The following is a 22,150-nucleotide window of genomic DNA, read 5'->3' as shown; positions in this document are numbered from 1 at the left end:
AACTTTACTCTGTGCGTGTGACTGTCTGTCTATGAAAAGCGTTTAATAAATCAACTTTACTACTTACTAAAAAGATAACAACACACTGAAAAGCGTCACGCACGTCGACATGAGTACACTTGGGAAGCAGAGTAGAAAGCGAAGTGCACTTCCAGTAAACTGAGTATCAAAGCGAAACAGACAAACGGGGGAGGGTAGGGGGCATGCAGGGAGGGAGGGAGCTGGCATGGGGCTCACTGAGCTCAGCAAACTTGCTTCTTGTTCCTTCGCTCTTCAGCGGAAGTCTGCCTCCAGCACGCTCGCAGTTTAGCGTCTGAAATGCACTTGACTGGACTCTGCGGGTCTTCATCATCCTGTGAAGTCATGGCTCTGCGTCTGCATTTACCGACTGTGCGTCACTGAACGGATCCAGCGGGCTTTTTCTTGGAGAGACTTTGGACCTAAATGACTTTCATTTGTCTTTGACTTACATTGGACTTAATGATGGAGCATTTATTTTACCTGCTTACCTTCTTACTAGCCCGTGTGTGTTCGGGTCTGGGATACGCGGAGTCTACAGTTCCAGCGGGTCAGAGAGCGGCGAGCAGGCACAGGTAAGGTCCACCGCGCGCAGAGATCACCAACCTGTGACTCGTTCAGTTTAAAACGTTTGTTTACCTAAAAATAGTTTCAAATTAAACTCTTTGGTTAAAAAAGTTTGCTTTGTTATTTTTTCTTCTCCAAAGAAAGGTTCGAGACCTGTGAATTTCCCCACTGGTCCGTTCATGGATGAACTCATGGATGCAACAATCTATTAGTCAACAACTGTTTAAAGTTTGCTTGTATCTGTTTAAACCATTCAAGCATCAGATGAATGGGCCGTTTATAAGCAGCTCACACGTGGTCTGAATTCTCATTTTCACATGAAATGTGTTATTGGTGATAAAGTCTCTTACGCAGCAGAGAATCGGGAATAAAGCGTGAGTAAGTGAGTGAGTGGGTGAGTGGGTGGGTGGAGTGTGATGATTCAGGGGCCCCGGAGCTGGACAGAGCTTATAGGAATTACAGACATTTACTGTTCCAGATCCCCAAGTGAAAATTTTTCAGGAGGCCCTGAATCTCTCACAGGCTTCAAGTGTCAGAGGAGGATTTATCATTCTGCTTTGGAGCTTGTTAAGTTTCCAACAATGGCGGCAGCTAGTTAGTTTTAATATTACTCTTATTAATCTTTCTGGGTCACAAAATACACGTTTAACATATTTTCAGGTGAGAATGTAGCTGTGTAAACCTCAAATATCTGCTCAGTTTATCAGGACACCGCATATTTTCAAAAGCGCTCTGACGTTTTCGGAGACGTCTGTTACCCGTCTGTTCTATCCTGTAAACATGCTTTGTAATTCCGTTAGTTTTTTTTTAACCTTTCATGTTGGCTTCATTTTTCAGAACTGCTGGTTCAGCTGGATTTGCACCATTCCCGTTTTGATCCTAAGACAGCTGCTTAGTAGTCACTGATGGCGTCCCAGCTCAGACCCGGCCAATGATATTGTTAGTGGGCGTATAATTTTTATTATCCTGTATCCACCCCGTAGGTTGTTATTAGCATGTAATTGATCGCCTCCTTCAGGGGCCCGTGTGTGGACGACCCCCTCAGACAATGCGAGTGACTTGTACGGCTGTAAATGGATGAATAAAGAACTGATCAGATGATGTAGGTAGTCGCACGTGTGTGTGAATAAAAAGGTTCACTGCACTCACATCTGGTGTGGGTCTGCCTCGAGGCCTGCATGTGTTTGTAGTTAGTGTGTATGTGTCGGCAGGATAGGCCAAGCTTCTGGGAGCTGAGCTCCTGCGACAGAGGTTTCTATCAGGTTTCTGTGCTGCTGATGCTGTCTGTGACGAAAAGCAGCTGTTCACGTGTGCATTCAAGTTGAGCTGTAACCACAGACAGGAGGACACAAGATGGAGATGGAGAACGAGTTGATTGGTCGAGTGGAAGCAAGAGATAGGAAGCTAAAAGAAAAAAAATCAGACGGAGACAAGTAGGCATAAAACGTTCTCTGTCTCTGCAGGAGTAGAAAAAGTGGTATAAAAGGCTATCTGGAGTGAGACCAAGCAAGCGGGCATGGCAAAAGAGAGTGAAAGAGTGCCAACAAGGCAGGGAGGGGAGACAAGACAAGAAAAAAGACAGACTGACAGGGGCAGAGGGGGGGCTTTGCTTCTTAAAAGGCTTCCTTTTGCTGCAACCAGCAGGCTATGAAGGAGTCACCATGGTTGGCCTGTGATGGACACACACATACGCACACACAAAGTGACGTATCAGGAAGAAGAATGTATTGGCCCATGACGGTGCAGTTTGCCCCTCTGACATCTGTTTGAACTCAAGTGATCTGTTTTGACAGATGTGTGAAGTATTCCAAAAGCGGCAAAGGCTTTGGTATGAACTGGAGACATCCAGCAGAGGTTTGATTGCGGGATCAGGAGGACCCAGAGCTTTCTGACACATCTCCTGCCAAAATCTCCAAGCTGCAGATATTGACTGAGGAAGAGCGGAGGAGATGTTGGAGATGGATGCAGGTGGACTGCAGACCTGTTTTGGCTCGTTGGTAGTTTGATGGACGAGGCATTAGATCACCACTGGAGGGTAGCAAGGAGCAGAACATGCTTACTGTCACCGTCTGTTAGTTATCACACTTAGGTTCCCTTATACATGGGTCACAAAGGGAGACAAATGCACTGTACACTTATTCAGACACTGGAGTAATCTGGAGCAAAATGAAATGAATGTGTAACTTTGTTGTACCTCCCTGTGCAGCAAATGGCTTTGGAATAAGTCGGTCGCCTCTCTCCGTACTCAAAAGTCTAAACTTTTTATTTTGGTGTCCTCAAACATGACACTGAGAACAAAAGTCTTGAATGCGGAGCCCTGATGGTTTTTGGTACTTACTCCTGTGGCTGAACTGAAACGTCAGTCGTAAACACCGAGATTTGCTGTCAGTCCTTCATAACTGAATGACAAAGGCTTCTTTGTTCTGGGCCTAAGGTTTAAGGATCCACTGAAAAATGAATCAAATGTGAAATTTCCAAAAGCTTCTTGACCAAAAGTTACCGGCAGAACCACAAGACTCTGTTTCACTTTCTAACCTTCTCATTGTGGTTTTCTGTTTAGAACGCTCTTCTTCTGTTTAAGGAATTATTAAGGAAACAGGAGCAGATTCGGATTGTTCAGCAATGTGGGAGCTGCTGTCCACAACTTAGCTTGTCTTAATTGCGTCTGAGCAAGCATCCGTTCATTAAGCATCGCAGAAGTTTAAAGGCAGCGTTCGGTGGTTCTAGTCCTCTTTATTTAACATCAATGCATGCAAAACCTAACTGACCACATCTGCATAAATCTACAGGGAACTAATCCTTAGATTCAACTAAGCATTAGCCCAAAATATCATGTTCACAACTGTTGTTCACCCACATGTGATCCAACACTTTGTGCTCTTCGTTTATAAATTATAAACACCTCATAAAGTGCTCCCTCAGCCGATCTTAATGCACGGTGAGACTAAACAATGAGGGGGTTGAATTTCTCACACACTCAAGTGCTTAAGTTTGGCTGTGTGGATGGTAATGCCTGCCAGCTGATACAGGCTGAATGATCTCAGCATTCGTGGTAGCTTTTTTTTCTTTTAGGACCACCGTGGAGTTCAAATTTGTGGTTTTGAGTGAAATGTCTCAACAACTTTTGGATGACTTGCGATGAAATTCCAAGCAGAAATTGATGTCGCTCTCAGGGTAAAAAGTAAACAGTGTTGTTAAAGAGATGTTTGCATATGAATGTGCAGAATCAGGGGGCATGGGTGCAGGAAGCTTTCACGTTTCTGTCGTAGTCCAAGAATTGTCGACCTGTAACATTTGAGTGAGTTTGTCTGTATGCGGGCAAACGGTCTGTGTGGCTGAAATCCAATCTCAAAATCACCAACTGTAGGCCTACTCAGATATTATTGCTTTGTATCACTTTATCAAAGCTGATAAGCATCCATAGTGTGAATGGACAATGATCTGTACACAGACTAAGAACCGGGCTGATGTGTTGGTTATCTTTATTTAAACCTGGTGGCTGACACCCACAACACAAGACAACACTGACTGTTGTCAGATACTGAACCCCAAATTGCTCTGAAGTGTTGTGAATGTGCATAAATCTCGGTGGTTACGTGAACGTAACATGTTGTTTGAATGCTCAAGTAGATTTTTAGGCCGTTTACCAATATGAAGCACTTTGGGGCAACCGTTGACAGTTTAAATTGAAGACTGTGTTAAATATCATCTCATGTAAGCAGCAGCTAAGAAGCTCCAATGAGCTTTCTAGTTTTAGCATGTTACTATGGTAACATCTGCTAATTTGCACTAAGCATGGCTATTACTTTAACTCTTGTTGCAACAGAATTGAAGAACATAATTATTTGATTTGTCTGACTGGCACAGAAGTGATTAGCATGTCCTCTATTTGTCTTTTTGGCACGTGTTTGATCAGCTCCAGCTCATCTCTGTCAGTGTAATATTTCCCTAACAATCACCCATCTATATGACACATCTACCCACAAAATTACTCAGAAGTGAGGGGCGTAAACTTCATTGTAAATTTAATAGGACTGCACAGTTAGAACATGTTTAACGCTGCACTATGCAGCCGGTGGATCAGGCTGTTTGTCTCCTATTGAACCAAAACTTGGAACGTGCTCAAATTCACTTTATCCGTATTTTCTGCTTCCTGTTAATTAGGTCAGTATAAAAAACATCTCCTTAAATATGCTAATGCCATGTGGGAACAGGGATGCTCTCCAGGCACAGCCTTTGTAACCTAATTACCATAGTTTCAGCGCGCATCACATATGAGGAAGCCGTCCTTTGTTTACATAAACCTACAGAAAGTTATAAAGACTGGGATTTCTTCCCATCACATCCCCCCACACAGCTCAACAGCTGAGACTATGAGCCTCGACTCGGGTCACGGATGCCATGACAGGACATTTGTACTACAAACAGCTTGGAGAGCTTTACCTTGCTATTCTGGGCAACTGTGATTTTAAGGCTTTGAGCACTTATGCTCTAAATGCGCACGCTTCCATAAATGGCTAAAATTCAAGTGGGTCACCAAAAATCCCCCGCAGACCTCCGAATGCTGATGTGTCTTAGCAATAATATTAAAGCAAATGGCAGAATCCTAGACATTCTCAGTATATCTTGGTGACCGTCAGGCTAAACAATCAGAGAGAAGTTTACATAGTCACGCACGTCCTGGTGTGCGTGCCAGTAAAACGTGTGCAGAGCCTGGAAATATGCGTGCGCCTGCCTTTTCTGTACGTTAGCCTCTCCAAATGGGATCGCTCAAGCATGAGTGAGTGCACTCGAGTCATCCGTGGCGATCCGTGTGCCTTTCACTGTGTGTACAAGGACTTCATAGGGACGCTCGACCTCCGGTTCACAGTTCAAATGCTAGCCTACCCCTTTCAACCCACTCATTCAGGTTGCTGTCGAGGCCTCTCCTTGAAGATAAGTGAAAGATTCCTCAACAATAGACGCCGCCAAAGGATTTCTTTGTTTAAGCATTAAACCTCAGCCCACTCTTTTCTTTCTTTCACTCCCTCTTCCGCCCACTCATTCGATGCGAATATTCTACTTTACCCGCACGTTCTCTGTGCAGGTCCCATGCAGTGATGCTGCTGAATATAATGAACCTGGAATGCGTGGGTAGAGATGTCAGATCACAACTTCCTGCTTGGCTGTGAAGTTTCTGTCTGCTGTTTTACAGGGAGCTGAAATTTATTGGGCATTAAAGCAAGGTTCAGGCAGGTGTAAGACTTTCACTCACGCTGAGTTATAGCTCTGTATATAAAGACAAGACGCATACGTTCAAAGATTCCCTGCTCTGTGTCTGCCAGAGAGCTAATGAAGGCATAGTTTGCATGTTTGTGACTGTGGGAGACTGACGACGTGGATGTGAGGATGTGAAGCCAGCATTCAAGGCCAATCGTTTGGTTACTTTCTTGCATTGCAAAGGCGCGGCTTTCCCGTTTCGTTGACTTAAAGCTGCTATAATCATTAACCTTCTGGTAACAATGACTCACATTACTGTTTACAAGAGAACACTTGTTCATAGCTACAAACTCTAAGCAATTTCCTGGTTCATCCTTAGAAATCAGCAACATCTTAAGGCGGCAAGGCAGCAGGTATGTCTTATCATGTTAAAGTAACTTTATACTCACCTTTACTCTACTTTTTAGCCCCTTTCAGTATTTTGTTTTGGTTTTGTGGTCTGTAGCTTTAGTGTTTTAAGTGAAATTGAATTCAGCTTTCCACAAAAGTCAAAGTTAATTTGTGATTTAACAGCTGGTAGCTTTGAACCCAGGCCCGACTTTACTGTGCCACCACATGAGTTATGAGCTAATCCCCGATAAATGGGTGTTTAAAAAAAGTTGCTAGAGAAAATCTTGGACATTTTTTTTAGTTTTTGAAATGAAGTAAAAAACCTGTCCCGCCTTTCTCATGCAGATGCTGATTTTCTGCAGTACGTCCGGCAGGTCGACAGGTGATGGAAATTACTGTAGATGCTGTGAGTTTCTCAATCCCAGAACATTTCCAGTGTGCCATCGCTAATCTCTTTATTACAACTGTCAATAAAAACTAATCGGCTCATCACATGACCTCCTGCCTCGAAAAATAAAAGCCAGACAATACTGTTTGTGCAATGAACACCTCCAAAGAGCTGCATTTGTACGTCCTCTTATCTGACAGAAGTCTCTGTTACTGCTGATGGTTCAAAGCTGTGAGAACAAAGTTACACTTGTAAATGTGACAGTGTCTGAGGGAAGGAGCGGCTCAGGAAATACTGATACAAATGTGTGGATTTAAAGGGTTTTTAGCGCTATGATAAAAAAAAGGTTACATAATGCAATTTAATAAATGGATGTGGATTTTTGAAATGCCTTCTCTGTGTGTCCATTTGGATTACTTCCACATGACCCCAGCCTCAGTCACACCTTCTTCTGTAATTACCTGAACCAGTTTGTCCACTTCCACTTGAACTCTTTCCACTTGCACTGGCACAAGGAAAGCGTCTACAGACTCAGCCTACATAGTGAGTTTCAACTACAGTTCAGCAGGTTTAACAATGTTTGGTTGCACAGCACAATAGATGTTTGAATATGGATTGAATATCATTGTACTTTAGCTTTACATTTCTGGCTCTATCTACTACTGTCAGACAAGCATCCTGAAAATACACAATGTAGCCATAAACATCCTGAAGCATGTGCAGGAACTGCTCTGCACATGTGCAGTATTATACTGTGGAGCTGATATAGTAAAGGAAATGTTGCTGAATGGCCCCTGATGGGAGGCAATAGTACAGACCCATACATGGAGACCTGTGCATTTCAAACACGAGCGCTTTAATTCTCAGTTGCCTGTAATAACTCAGATTTTTAGCTTTTTAGCTTTACAAACTTCTCCAAAGTCCAAATGTCTTAATGTCATTTACTCTTAGACATGTTTAGAGTTTCAGTCGGTGAGTTATCTAACGGGATGTGAGTATTCGGAAACAATCCAAGTTTTTTTAATGCTTTATTAGTTTATCGAAGCAAAGAAAGGAAAGCTTTCTCATCATTAAAATGCATTAACAGCAGTAAAGCGTAAATCATGTTTATTGTAAGCAAACTGTAGAAAAAGGATTCAATACTGGCAACAGCTGTGCACTTTAATTTGGGAGTACAGCAGCGTACTGGGATTCATGTGAATACAATCCAACTGGTACAATTTTGGCAAGTGACACACTTTTTTTGTAGCTCTGCCTCTGTATGCCATCACGCTGGATCAATCGGTCAGCTTCAGTAAGTGTAGACTAGGGCTGTGCGATATGACCATATCCCGATATCAGACATCTGTCTTCCCGATAACGATATAAATCACAAAAATGTAACATTTTCTGTAAATTCTGTGAATCTCGGGCAGCTCGACTTGAAGTGTTTCCAGCTGGGCGTCGTGTAGCTGGAGTCGAGTGTTTTAACCGATGCATGCAACGACACATTTTTAGACACAAGTTGTAACGGCCGCCGTTTCCTTTCAAGGTCTGAGTCTAAGGTTTATTTTTTAGCACCTGACGGCTCTTTTTTGTTTCTCATCCATAAACTCTCTGCATACTCTTTCACATGATTCAGTTTATTTTGAAAAGTCTCAACAGGATCTTAAGCTTTATTGTGAAAGGTTTACTTTAAGAAATTAATGTAGCCACTACAGTGACCATCAAACGATGAAACAATATTAATATAAACAGTTTATTTTACGACACCACGAAACCAACGATAGCGTGATAGGACACGATAAATGTTTTTATATCGTTATATCGAACAGCCCTCGTGTAGACCTTCAGCTCTGATTCAAGGACATTAACAAAACTAATGCATGAGCTGTTTATGACAGCGGGACTGTGACCAGCATTTTAGGTTTATTTACTGTTTTTGATTCCTCATGATTTATTAGAGTAATTGGTAAGTTCTAGTGTATTATTAGTATGTCTTAGTTTCATCCATGCTCCCTTGTTCATGTGTTGCTTCCTGTTTCTATCTTCCTCTCCTTGTGTATCGTTCTGTCTATTGTGCGTTTCATGTCTGCGTGTTCCATGTCCCGTCGTCAAGCCTGTGTTGTCACAGTCTACGTCTTTCCATGTTTCCTGTTTTGTCTGAAAGTCTTGTGTTTCCATGTTCGGTGTGTTTAGTTTTGCTTCCCCTGTGGCGTCGTGTTCACTTGTATCAGCTGTGTTTCCAGGTGTTTCCACTTCCCTTGTTACCCTTCTGTGCATGTGTCCTCTGTGTTCCTCTCTTCATTGTTGGGTCGTCTGTTTACTTCACGTCGGGTCGCAGAGTCTTGCTTTCTACTCTTCGTGTTCGTGTTCTTGGCAGGTTTAGTTTACTTCATGTTCAAAGTTTTGCATGCTGCTGTTCAGTTTACATGTTATGTCTCACGTCTTAGTCGTCATAGTAAGTTTAGCTGCTCCCAGTTTAGTTTCTAGTTTAGTTTTGCCCCAGTTCGCCTCGCCTTTGTTTGGTGGTTTTTTACTATCAGCCAAATAAACGGCTTTTTGTTAAACCTTCATTTTCTCTCTCCTGTGTCTGCTTCTGCGTCCACTCCGCAAACACCCCGACTGTGACAGTTTATCAACTACAGCCATTTTTACACAAAGCCAGTTTTTTTCAGTAGCTCAAAAGTAACTGGACGACTGACCGACAAGCTCTTTTATGTCCAGGCGAAACCTGCTACTGTATTTTTCTAATGGTAAATGAAGCAGATCCTGGAGGTCTGGAGCTGATTCTGAGTGTTGAACTTGGTATGTTTTGGTGGTACTGTCCACTCAAGCTCTCAGTACGAGGTTGAAGGAGATGTCAGTGCAAGTGAACATGCCCATCATTAAATCCAAAATAATCCCATGAGTGTAATAGCAAAAACTTAAGGAGCGATCAAATCGACAATCTTTAGTTGGTTACGAAAAACAAGTTCATAGTTGTGAACCGCTGGTTACACCCAGGAACAGGAAGCACAGGCTGGCCTTCACGGAAAAGAGCCAACACAGTTTGGACAAAACACAACTTTTTGGAAAGACGAAACAAACGAAATGTAGCAGATAGAAGGAAGAGAAAAATATCGTTGGAGGAAATGTTCTACACTTCACTCACTGACTTTCAACCAAATATTAAAACCATTCCTTCTATTTAAAATTCTGTTAGTTTGTCCAATTACTTTCGACCATCTGAAAATGGGGCACTATGTATAAAAACATCTGCCAATGCTGAACAGTTAATGGAGCAATTTTGTTAAACGGCCTGAAATAACGCTGACAGTTGGCTCTTCAATCACATCCTGCTTGTATGATTTAAAGTCCCCCATCGTGCTGGTCAGAGGCAAAACTACAAAAACGTGTCACTGTCCAAACACCAGCACTGTGAAATCCAAAGCAAGTATTTTAGTATCCATACGTCACGGTCTTGACGGTGTGTCCACGGAGGAACACGTGTTCCTGCCGTGTTATGTTCTGAGCAGTGATTTTAATGATGATGTTCACAATAGTAATGTGTGTTTGTGAAGAATGAGCAGGTGACACTCAGGTTTGCGTCTACCTTTGTGCGTGTGCTAGTGCTTGTTTAGGAATGCACAGCTGAGTGTGCGTGCAATTGTGTTTCACACTTATGGGCAAAGATGCCAAGTCTAGTTAGTGCACTTTCATCTGAGTGATTTCTCTGCAGCCGTTTGGATTATTGGGACTTTATTGGATTACGGCTGAGAAAGCCTAACTTCATGCTGATTAGCCAGAGAGGAGAAAACGGGTTTGCTGAAACGTTTCAGATGTGTCATCTATGCAGCACAGAGCCTGAAAACTTCAACAAATCCAGCAAAGTCTGCTTTTGGGACAGACATGCACTCAATGAGCTTTGCGCTTAGACTTCGTCATCATCTGACAAATATAAAGACGGCTGTCATCCCATGATGGAAAGACTGGAAAATGAGCCCACAGTGAGGGCGGTGTGTACACTAAGTGTTTGAAAGCTGCCAGATCGAGGCAGTTCTGGATGTATATGGATACGAATGCGTGTTTGCACATCTGTGTCTGCTCAGAAGTGAAAAAATGATCGATGGTTACGTTTATTTATATGAGACGTTCTGTTCTCTGTCAGAGAAAATCGGGCGGGGTGTTGCCAGCTCTAAGCTTTATCTGCTGTCAGTGAGCGGCAGCGCTGTCCCACTGAATCCCTGTGACGAAAACAAGTCAGCTAAAGTGCGAGAACAGGAGGATGAGCGGTGACGATTAACCACGGCTGTGTGACTTGAAACGCTCTCTTTTTACTCTTGCTTTGATGAACATGTTCGATTCCCATTTCTCAGTCATTTTAAGTAGAAGAGAGCAAGACCAGCGGTAACCCAGCAAACCACCACGAAGCATAATGCAGTGCAACCGACCACCAGACCGAGTTTTACAAAGACATTAAACACAATGTAACTGAGGAAAATGTAATATATTAAAAACAGCAATGCACAGCTAGTGGAACAAATCACACGAGTGTCTGTGCTGCATCTGTGGAAGCATATAGAGGCAGCTCCAGTGCTGTTTGGACGCATGGGCGCTGGGTGATTTCAGCCAAATATCATTCAGCGGTGCCGACTCCAGGCTGAAAGCTAGAAACCACTTCACATCAGTGTGAGGCAACGTGATATGCTGTAAACGGACCAAATAAGCCACAAGTTTCTGCGCACGGCCTTTAACTGCCATCAATATTTCATGTGTTTTTCCCATAACCCCTCCACTCAAACTCCATGTCTTATTGGTGAAAAGAGAAACAACCATCACATGTATTATTAGCCTTTTACATGAAGGACCACGAACAGTGAAAACTCCTCTTTCAGTCTAAAGATGTTTAACTACACATTTAATCCTTGAGATGTGTCAATATGAGATAAAGAAGTAAAATCTCAACAGCACGTCTGAGTTTTTCTGCTTGCTGTGGTACCCTCTGTCTGAAACATGCTGTTAGATGTTAGATGCCTTACTGATCGATCTAACCCGCCACAGGATGAGACAAAGATCAGAGGTCAGAGCAGCTGTTGGGTTATTTCAGGTTGAATCAACATCTGCACAGTTATTTTCTATGGGATCAACTCGATTGACACGCAGATACAAAAGCTTCACAGACAGACACTAAAGATCTAAATAATTAACAAATACTTTTTGTGTTCACTGAAACAAAATGTATTATCCTCATGAAATTTCTCACCCTTCAGCTGACATCAAGCATCGAGTCAGCAGGAAACTATGGTTATGATCCACAGAGCTCACTTTCATTAAGCCACTGCTCTACCAAAACAGTGCGCAGGAACACTATAAATAATAATTCAACATCATAGCACACATCAGAGGGAACGTTAGGACGCTCCCTTCAGCCAATCCGAAAAGATGTTAATGAGGGGGAATCACAGGCGGATTTAACAGATGTAACCACTGTTTTTGACCCACTCATACATGTCAGTGATAATCTGTCATCACATTAAGTAAACCGTGGCTGTAGAGTGAGTGGTTTACACATGCACCTAACAGAAGACAGAACAGACACAGGTCAGTTTGTGGCTGCGTGAGGAGGGAAGCTGTGAAAACAAAACTAACAACAGCCTAATCGGTCACGTAGAGCCATGAACGTCTATGAACATCTATTATTGTGGACAGAAAACATAAAGAAGTCCCATTTAAAAAAGAGAGTAACAAATCTTACAGGCTGTTTCCATTTTAAATGAAACTTTAATCCCTGTGTGCTTTAACTTTTCTACTCTCAACAGAAGTTGTTGAAAAGCCTTTTTGTAAGTGTACAGTGAAAAGTAACAGTAACTACTTTAAAGCTCGGGGCGCTGAGCGGGCGGCCACGTGCCGTACGGCTGAGAGCATCCATCCTTTACCGCATGTCTTCCCCTCGCTCTGCCCCCGCCCTCCTGTCCTTTCTTCACTGTTGGACTGACGTCATGAATTTAAACCAAAATGTTGTCTGAGGTGCTTCTTTAACCATCACCTGGACCTCTTTGCTTTCTGCAAGAGAAAATTATGCTCAACGGTTGTTTTTAACTGTTTTTATTGATTATAATTAAATGAAGTGGATGCTGCTCCACATCGAAAGGAGCCAGCTGAGGTGGTTCGGGCATCTGACAAGGATGCCCCCTGGGCGCCTCCTGGGTGAGGTGTTCCAGGCATGTCCCACCGGGAGGAGGCCCCGGGGCAGACCCAGGACACGCTGGAGAAATTATATCTCTCGGCTGGCCTGGGAACGCCTTGGTATTCCCCCGGATAAGCTGGAGGAGGTGGCTGGGGAGAGGGAGGTCTGGGCCTCTTTGCTTAGGCTGCTGCCCCCGCGACCCGGCCCCGGACAAAGCGGATGAAGATGGATGGATGGATGAAGTGGATGTCTCAGATTTGCGACCTTGGCATATGTTACGGAGCTGATGGGCTCAGCGTTCGTATGTAACGCACAGGCTTTGGCACCGCGATCAGGTTGATGGGGTATTTGCAAATGTCCTGACCCAGCAAAGTTTCCCGAAGCAGATACAGTTTTTTCTCCAGAACTTTGGGAAAACCTTTTGGGAAAAAGCTCCAACAATAAGTAAAGTTTTTGAAAATTGACATGTTTAAGGTGTGGATGTGGTTGATTCCATCCATCTGTAGCATATGTTATGTTTCAGATCAACAAACATTAACAGCAGTCTGACAACTAATTAGTTCACTTTCCCATGAAGAGAGGTAATAGGTCATGGGGGTCAGAACATGATAAACTCTTCTTGTCAATGAAACAAGCTCTGGAATGAGGAGGGGGACAGTTTACGGGGTGAGAACGAAGGCTACAGGAGGAGGAAAAAAGGAAAGGAGACGAGTAGCAGATAATAAACAGAGATGGACAGAGAGGCGCTCGGGTGCCAAAACCTGTGTGAGACTGAACAAGACGGTAACACAGAGAGAAAAGTGACAGACGTGAAGACTGACAGACAGACGGATGAAAGGACGAGACAGAAGAGGGACTGAAGCTGCTGACTGACTTCCCAGGATGAAGGAGCTCCTTGTGTTCTCCAAATTTTATCCATAAAACACTTCATAGTTCTGCGTAGATGACTCTGGGAGTGACACTAATTGGCCGTAATGACCACTGGAGAAATAGCCGCAGATGGGGATTGTGGGTAATATGAAAATGATGATAGAAAGTGACTGAAGGACGTCTGTGTCTCAAATCTATCTGCAGCCGTTATCAAGAGAGACATCAGAGGGTCAAGGGCGATAAGGCAGACGAGGACAAACGGAGTAGCCTGCAGACTGTGGGAGTGTGTGGGAGCGTCGTGCTATGAAAGCATGTTTATGGGGACGTTTTTTTGCTGTTTTAACAAATGTTTGACCGTCCACTTCATGGGAATTATTTTAGGATTAATATTTGAGTTGGCGTGAAAAGTATGGATTAAGTTAAAACCTGAACCTAGCATTAGAAAGCTGCTATAATGAGCATTATTTTATCAACATTGGATTTAATTTAGTGTGAAAAGTTCTTTTCAGTTAAGCAGCCAGTGTTATTTGAGCCACAGCGGGCAGCTGTTTCCACTGAAGTCACTGGCAAACAAAGTTAGCCACCAGCTCTTAGGAGCTGCAGTATTAATTTACTATTTTACTTATTTATTTACTTTTAACCTTTTATATTGTGTATATTGTCTATTTTGTTACTTAACTGTCTGTTTATTTTAATCTCTGTGTACAGCGCTTTGTGACGGCCTGTCTATGAAGAGCGCTTAATAAATAAACTTTACTTACTTACAGTCCCCTCAGGGCTCAGTGAAGGAGGGGAAGTACATGACGCGAGTGAATACTTCACCGGGAAACATAACTCTAGATGCATGCTGCTGTTGATCTGTGATTTTGCTCTTTGCAGCCACTTTATGCTTGGTGTTGTGGTTTTCCATGTGTGTACTGTAGGATCAATGAACATCGTGCTTCCTTGAACAGGTGGGAATCGGTGGTTCAGAGGGTTGATCAGAGGGCTACCCTGTCAGCAGTGACACGTGTGTGCACCATATATAGTACACCTTGTTAGTATTAGGTCAGATTGGTCTAAGGAGCTTGGAAAGAAAAGCGTCTGGACTTCTTTAAGTTGCTTGAAGATGTTTCACCTTCAGTTTGAACTTCTAAGGAGCTTTCCAAGCTCCTTATACTACGATGATGACTGAGAACCTTCACAGACATTAGGTCAGATTCCCTTTAGCGTTCAGAACTACTTTCATTCTCGATGCTATAGATTCAATCAAGTGCTGTAAAGATTCATTGAAGATTCATGTCTATATTGACATGACAGCATCACACAGTTGCTGAGATCCATGATGTGAATGTCTTCTTGCACCAAAGGTGACCCAGTAGGATTGGGATCCGGTGACTGTGGGATTTGAGTGCAGTGAACTCATGAAACCAGTTTGAGATGATTGTACCTCTGTTACATGGTCCATTTTCCTGCTGGAAGCAGCCATTAGGAGATGGGTAGGTGTGGTCATAATTGGATGGTTGTTTAAATGAGGCTTAGTTCGTAGTAAGCGGCCCAAAGTGGCATCAAACGCAGTTTTATCACCAGCAGCCTGACGCATTAATAGAAGGAAGGATGGATCCATGCTTTCATGGTTTTTACACCAAATTTGGACTCTGTTTGAATGTTGCAGCAGAAATGCAGACTCATCAGACCAGGCAATGGTTTTCAAATCTTCTTTTTAATGAGCCTGTGCCAGCTGTAGTCTGAGGATCCTGTTCTTAGCTGATAGCAGTGTTCCTTTCTATCAGCTTGAAGTAGTCTGGACACTCTCTCTGACATTAACATTTGATCACAGAAAAATCAGAAAAAGTGTTCATGTGCGATAATCCCAATCAAACCTGTCTGGTTTAGCAGTTTAGCAGTTTAGCAGGTCATGTTGACCATGTCTACGCACCTAAGTGCACTGAGTTGCTGTAGGCTCAAATACAGTGAAACAACCAGAGAGAACACCATGTGGACAGTGAGGTTACTATCTTCAGCTTTTTGTGTGATTCTTGTGTGAAGTCCACTAAGTAACCCAGTATTAGCACAACCAGCTTGTAGCTTTGGAACATCAAAGTTAACAAAGACAGGAAATATAGTTATGTTTGGAAAAACTGGAAACTGATGTTGCTGATATTTGTTTGCTTAGACGAAGCGACCTGCATCCCCGGGTTAACATTATGTGCTTAGCTAGGCTAAACGTTTTCTTACTCTTATATTTTGTTATATATTCTTCCTGTTAAAAGGGAGTTTTTCCTTCCCACTGTTGCCGAAGTGCTTGCTCATAGGGGGTCATATCCCACATAGCAGTCAGGTCTGGCCCGGATCTGGTGTCAAGCTGACACTGCTGGCTGGCTTCTGGCATAGTAAGTGGTATGTCATCCAGATATGAGCCAGGTGTAGATGGCACTGTCTATGTGATGGCATGCCATATCTGGGCCGATTATGGTTTGGGTTATGTGGCCCAGGCTCATAGAAAACAGGTCTGGCCCAGCATCAAGCTGGCACTTCTGAGTGACTGGTGTCATGGCAGAGTGTGTGTCAACCAGATGTGGGCCAGGTCTGGCAATGATGACACTGTTTATTTTCCTATTTTAGGTAGAAGACCCAAATGTCATGTTGCAATACTATACTGCTATGGTAGCTAATGTTTCAAACGCAGGTTTGACAGGTTTGTGAGTGTACACTTTATCCAAAACCCAGTGAGGTTTCACTCATGTTTGCCGCTGGGTGGCTGTAGCTCAGCAGGTAGAGCAGGTCACCTACTGATCGGAAGGTTAGTGGTTCGATCCCTGACTCCTCCAGGATGTCAAGAGTGTGAATGTGCATGAATGTAGTTAGGAAGCACTTAGCTTAGAGCGAGTGTGTGAATGCTGTATGGAGCACTTTGAGTAATCTGTGAGAGTAGAGAAGTGTTATATAAGAATCAGTCCATTCACTGTCTGAGCAGAGCTTCGTCATGTTACTTTTGCACTATTATGTTCCGGCACATGTAGTTATTACATGGGTCGATTAAGGTACACATTAGGCTGACATCTGTTCTGGGCCATCACAGGGCCAGCAGCGTGTCTGCTGCTGGCCCATGTGTGGGCCACCTTTGGCAAACCAAATCTGGGCCACCAAAGGGCCGTCATTCTTTGAGGTATGTGGGCCAGATCTGAAATGAATATTTCTTTTATTTTTATATTGTTATCTGTAAGGAAAAACGCAAACAGGCGCTTTCATACTTAAAGCACATTTACAGTGTATCTACCTTCATTGGTTTATGAAGGTATTGCTTCATTTTTTAAAACTGATGTAATGAACTGAAAACTGTTTGCAGAGAAAATCTAATTTACTTTTGCAGTTACTTTCCCTGGTTCACGACTTCTCAGATTTGTGGAAAGAGATCATGCATCTGACAGGCTTTTATAAATGTTTTGCTGGGCATTTGTGAATAAATGTAACTCTGTGTTTACTGCAAAGAGATGCAGTATAAATACTGCAGTGAACTTGGTGTGTTGCAGTCATTGTTAAATTCATGTACTTATCATACATGATCTGACTTTTGCACCAATTTTCCTGGAGTGCAGCACAGAACAATAACTGCAAGTCTAAGGTCTGAGATATTAATCTACAAAAACTCCAAACAGTGGAGACTCACATTCAACGTGTGACCAGAGTTTTGATTGTCATTCCTTCCCTGTTTTCTGTGCCAGGGAACGTAGAGCAGAACTGGAGTGAGGGCGAGGTGCTATGTTTGTGTTAACGCCTGACTCGAAACTCTGAGCTAACCGATAGCCATCACACACTCATTCATCTGCCATTTCCTTTTCCCTGCTTCAATAGGAACTGGTGCGCTTATGTGGTGACGCGCACGGTTAGCTGCGTGATGGAGGATGGCGTGGAGACGTACATCAAGCCGGACTACCAGCGCTGTGCCTGGGGACAGTGTCCTCGAGTAGCGTGAGTATCTATGCCTCGTCTCCGTGTTTCCGGATTCTACCCCGAGTTTAGCCTTGCCGTCTTCAAAGCCGCAGGAGTCCTGCACCCTGTATCCATCATTTTGTTCTATTTCCTGTCTGTAGACTTCACTCAGCTCTCTCAATCTTTTGTCTCCCGGGCTTCAACCACGAGGTCAGGAGGGCGCCTGGTTGAAGCTGGGCTTCCACATGATTGCAGCTCCGTACTGGTCTCTGGGTAATCTCAGTGATAAAGTCTCTTTGGTGCAGACGGGTGAATATCTACTATTACAAGTAACGGAGCACATTTACTAGAGATAGGACTCGCTAAATGGGTTTTCCAGTCGTGGATGTAATACTTGGAGAAAACATTAATCGAGCATTGCTGATGTTTTCCCTCCTTTGAAGTTTTCACTGTGTTGTCTAACCCTGGCCTTGCCGCTTGATCCCGATGCCTGCCAGGGGCCTCAGTCTAAACCTGGGCTATGCTAAGAATGAAGCCAACAGGAGTTCCAGGCACCGCAGTCTCGTCTCCTACCCTGCAAAAACAATCTTCTCTTGCTCTCTGTTTCTTCCTTTTATGATTCTCTCACTTTCACTTGCTAACTCTGCCCAGCTCTTGCTCCCATTTCTTCGAGCCCTGTTTTGTTTTTCTTCTACGAGGACCTTTTTTCTCACGCTCACAGAAAAGGGAGCTGGAAGACGAAATCTTTTTTCTGTGTTACCTACAGTAAAGTCACGAAAGGAAAAAAACTTTTGCAGCCGCGGCTTGTTAACATGCCTGTGATGGTAAATCTTTATGGAGTGCTTTGGCCAATTTCTGGTCTATTTATTGCGTTAGGACTGCAAATAAGACCTCTTCAGAAGCAGAGCTGAGTGGCACATTAATGATACGACTCCAGCAAAGCTTTCCAAATAAAACATGCTTTTCTTTTTTTGCAAAGGAATGCTCTAAGAACGAGATTTTGTACTGGCTCAGTGCAGTTCCTTTGGAAAATGGGAATTTAAAGTCCCTGTAATCTCATTCATCATCAGTAGATGATTTGCTGTGATTTTCCTCACATATAATGACCTTTGCACATGAATATCAGTGTACAGCACAATGATGATGTCTCATGCAGGGTTTAGGGGCCGCTGCAGGTCTTTGACTTGGTTACATTGCAAATATTAAATCTTGCAGTGTCATCACCGGGAACAAGTTGGCTGCAGTTTTTGAAGGCAGAAACGTTTGGTGCTGTATTAGTGATCTGTGAGGCTGTACTCAGGCATGGCTGCACCTTGAAACCAAACACAGATGATAGCATGCTGACAGGCTAATACATGTATGCCTATAGATTTTTTTCTAAAATCTATCCTGACTTTTCTACACTCCATACAATGATACCAAAAAAAGAGTAATATAAAGCTAAATCTGGCCATAGAAAATGAAACAATTTTTGAGCCACCCCATATGGAAAAGATAAATATAAATCTTATAAAGTTTGTATCTGTCTTGTGTGAAACTTGTATGAAAAGAGAGTGAAAACAGATATAAGATCCTTAAAAATTATAAAAATGAAACTTGTATGTTTTGGATACTTCCTAAAAGAATATATGAAAGTACTGAGAAAGTGGCCACGTTCATGACTAAATCATATCAGCCTTATATGAGTCACTATATGAAGTAGGCCACATCTGATGCAAGTCTTTTATAAGTTTATTCTATTTCTCTTCCATATGGGACACTATAAAGACGACCAACACAAACTAAAAACAATCGAGATGAAAGGGTCACGGGGTCGGACGAGTGAAAACACCAATCTGGATGTCGTTTCACAAACTCCTTTTTCATCCTCAGCTATCGGACGTACAGGAGACCGAGATATAAAGTAGCTTACAAGATGGTGACAGAAATGGAGTGGAGGTGTTGCCATGGTTACTCCGGGGAGGACTGCCACAGTGGACCACAGGGGACACCTGAGACTGGTGTCGCGGACACAGGTGGTGGGCAGCGGGGAGGAGAAGGTGAAATTACAAACAAATCATAAAATATTCTTTATCTTCTGAGTTTTGATACCTCAAGAATGAAAGAAGACGTGTGGCCTCTGATAAAGTAAAGGACGACTGCTTCAAATGGTCATAACATTAAAAAAAGAAGCTCAGGCTGCCGTATTATGTGCGTCACACGTACTGAACCTCAGTGAGCTGTGTGTTTCTGCAAAATGGTCCAAATCTGGAAACATGAAAACAGTCAGTATAAGTAGCTGACTGAAAAACATGTCGAGACATTTAGCAAATAGATTTACAGCATTAAGCAGCACATTTCACACCTTCCTTTCCTTTTGTCCAGGAGACACAGAGAAGATCAGACAGCTGGAGAACACCATTCATGGCCTGACCAAAGACCTCAGCAACATGCAGACCACCATCAATGGCATAAACCAGAGGCTGTACGTCACTGTTGTTTTTAACACACGTGCACGCTTTATTTCATGGACTGAGTTGAGTGTTAGTGAAACGCTGTTTAGTGGAAATAAAGAAACTAAAGTGTTGTTAGGGTCACGCATGGACGGCACACTTTCAATTCCTGTTTATTGCACTGGAGATATACCTCAGCTTTGGAGTGGATGAAAACTTCTCACACGCGAGGGAATCAAAACTGTTTCTATCTCGTAGGCACGGGCTGACTGGGGCCATTGTCCCTGCAGATTCAGCTCAACCACACATGAAGGAAACCATCAACAGCATCCAGACAAAGCTGGATCATCTCTATAACAGAACACAGGTAACTGCGGCTGTCCAGAAGTCTGCTGTTTGTGCACGCAAGCATGGATGATGCTCATTTCTGTGACTGTTGTGGTCGTTTAGGCACATGATCAGACGCTGCTCACGATCAACAACCACCTGGTGAATGGAGGAGGTAATGAACTGGATGGAGCAGACCGAGGAGGAGGTGGAGGTGACCAGCTGAACATCCTAAAGGAAGAGATACTGACAGAGCTGGAGAGGAGGGTGTCTCTGTCCTGCTCTTCCTGTCAGGTAAAGTCCAATATGTCCTCATTCATTATGTCATAATTATATCAATATGGCAACAATCACCATTATTTCCCCACCACCAATAAGACATGAAGGCGTACTTGTGGTTCGTTTACTAGCAGTTCGATGTTCATGCCTTTGCCCCTGTGGGAAGCGATTTCTTCTGCCCAAAGCAGTAAAAGATAATGGCCCCATGCTGCAGCATAAACCGCTGCACAAACAAACAGTAAAAAAGGATTACTGAAGAAAAAGATGAGAAAAGTGCAGCGACAATAAGGAAACAGTTTACCAGCTGCATTACGTTTTTTTGTTGGGATTCAACATAAATCAGATAAAGTGAGTTTTCATTTGCCTCGTGTGCTGTCATGGCTCCCTGTGGGCGTCGACACATAAAGGGCCCCACACTTGCGCCCACCATAGCACAAAGCCACTCCTTTGTTTGTCCCAGGTGCTCCTGCATTGTCAGATCTTCACTCTGAGCACATATGACCTAAAATGCTGCATACAAAGCGTCGTAGCAGGGCGATTGTCTTAGTACACTGGGCAGCTTCTACAATGACACCTACACCTGTTGCGTAAACTAGAGGACGTTATATCGTCTTGCGTCTGTCGCCGTATGTACACTCTGCTCTTATTGGCACTCAGCGAATGTATTTACCTCAAAAATGAGAAAAGTTTAGCCTGAGCGCTTTACATCATCAGCAGGTTTTTTGCCCATGGTCTCCATGTCACTGTTAGTCACTTCCTGTGTGGAAGCTTCGGACACTTTTGGCTAGCTGTCAGCCCAACCACCCCGTGCTGACTGATACTTGATTTATATAGCACCTGTTTCAAAACAAGGCTATAAAGCCTTTCGCACAATAGAAAAATAGGTGGAATGACGAAGGTTTGTAAATATACTTTTTTATTCAGTATGACACGAAAAGAGTAAATGAGCCCATAAACCAAGCAGGAAAGTGTTTACAGAGGCACAAAGTCATTGACCCACAGGCCTACGTCAGTCTTTTTATAGCCACAGCTGTCGCCACCTGTTGGTCTTCAGATAGAATGCAGGTTTAAGGCACTAACGCATTAGCTTAGCCTCACTTTCTACTGTCTGTGTTTTTGCCAGCTGTGATCTCAGTCAGTAGGACAGGGGTGGGCAACTCCAGGCCTCGAGTGCCGGTGTCCTGCAGGCTTTGGATCTCACCCTGGGTTAACACACCTGAATCAAATGATTAGTTCATTACCAGACCTCTGGAGAACTTCAAGAAATGCTGAGGAGTCATTTAGCCCTTTAAATCAGCTGTGATGGGTCATGGACACATCTAAAACCTCCAGGACATCGGCCCTCGAGGCCTGGAGTTGCCTACCCCTGCAGTAGGATATGATTACACATCCACCTGCAGCTTAGCTGGATGTGCAAATCTGCTGATGGTGAGTTTGTTAGCAGATGACATCATTTAAGAAAAAAGCTAGTTACAGGATCCAGTCTGGGATTGGATGAAGTAAACAAACATGGTTGCTCAAGACAAAAATATTTATCTTTACTATAGCCTCAGATTGCACTGTATACATAATATATGTAAAAATTCTTTGCAATATTACACAACGAGTGATATTTACAGG

At 43.2% G+C, this 22,150-nt stretch overlaps 1 protein-coding gene across 1 annotated transcript in view; it reads left to right on the top strand.

Moving 5' to 3' along the window:
* Positions 1–249: 249 nt before the first annotated feature.
* emilin1a (elastin microfibril interfacer 1a) overlaps positions 250–22,150 on the top strand; it is a 28,816-nt gene continuing 6,915 nt past the window's right edge. Inside the window, exons 1-6 of the mRNA XM_026142315.1 lie at positions 250–593; positions 17,415–17,531; positions 19,365–19,531; positions 19,857–19,956; positions 20,183–20,291; positions 20,375–20,545. Of these exons, the coding sequence (XP_025998100.1) occupies positions 481–593; positions 17,415–17,531; positions 19,365–19,531; positions 19,857–19,956; positions 20,183–20,291; positions 20,375–20,545 (777 nt within the window). The 5' untranslated portion in view covers positions 250–480. The remainder of the gene's footprint in view (positions 594–17,414; positions 17,532–19,364; positions 19,532–19,856; positions 19,957–20,182; positions 20,292–20,374; positions 20,546–22,150) is intronic.

This window comes from Astatotilapia calliptera, chromosome 15 (genome assembly GCF_900246225.1).
Source record: "Astatotilapia calliptera chromosome 15, fAstCal1.2, whole genome shotgun sequence".
NCBI lineage: Eukaryota > Metazoa > Chordata > Actinopteri > Cichliformes > Cichlidae > Astatotilapia > Astatotilapia calliptera.
The sequence above is the reverse complement of the archived record's forward strand: the minus strand, read 5'-3'. Positions and strand labels throughout refer to the sequence as shown.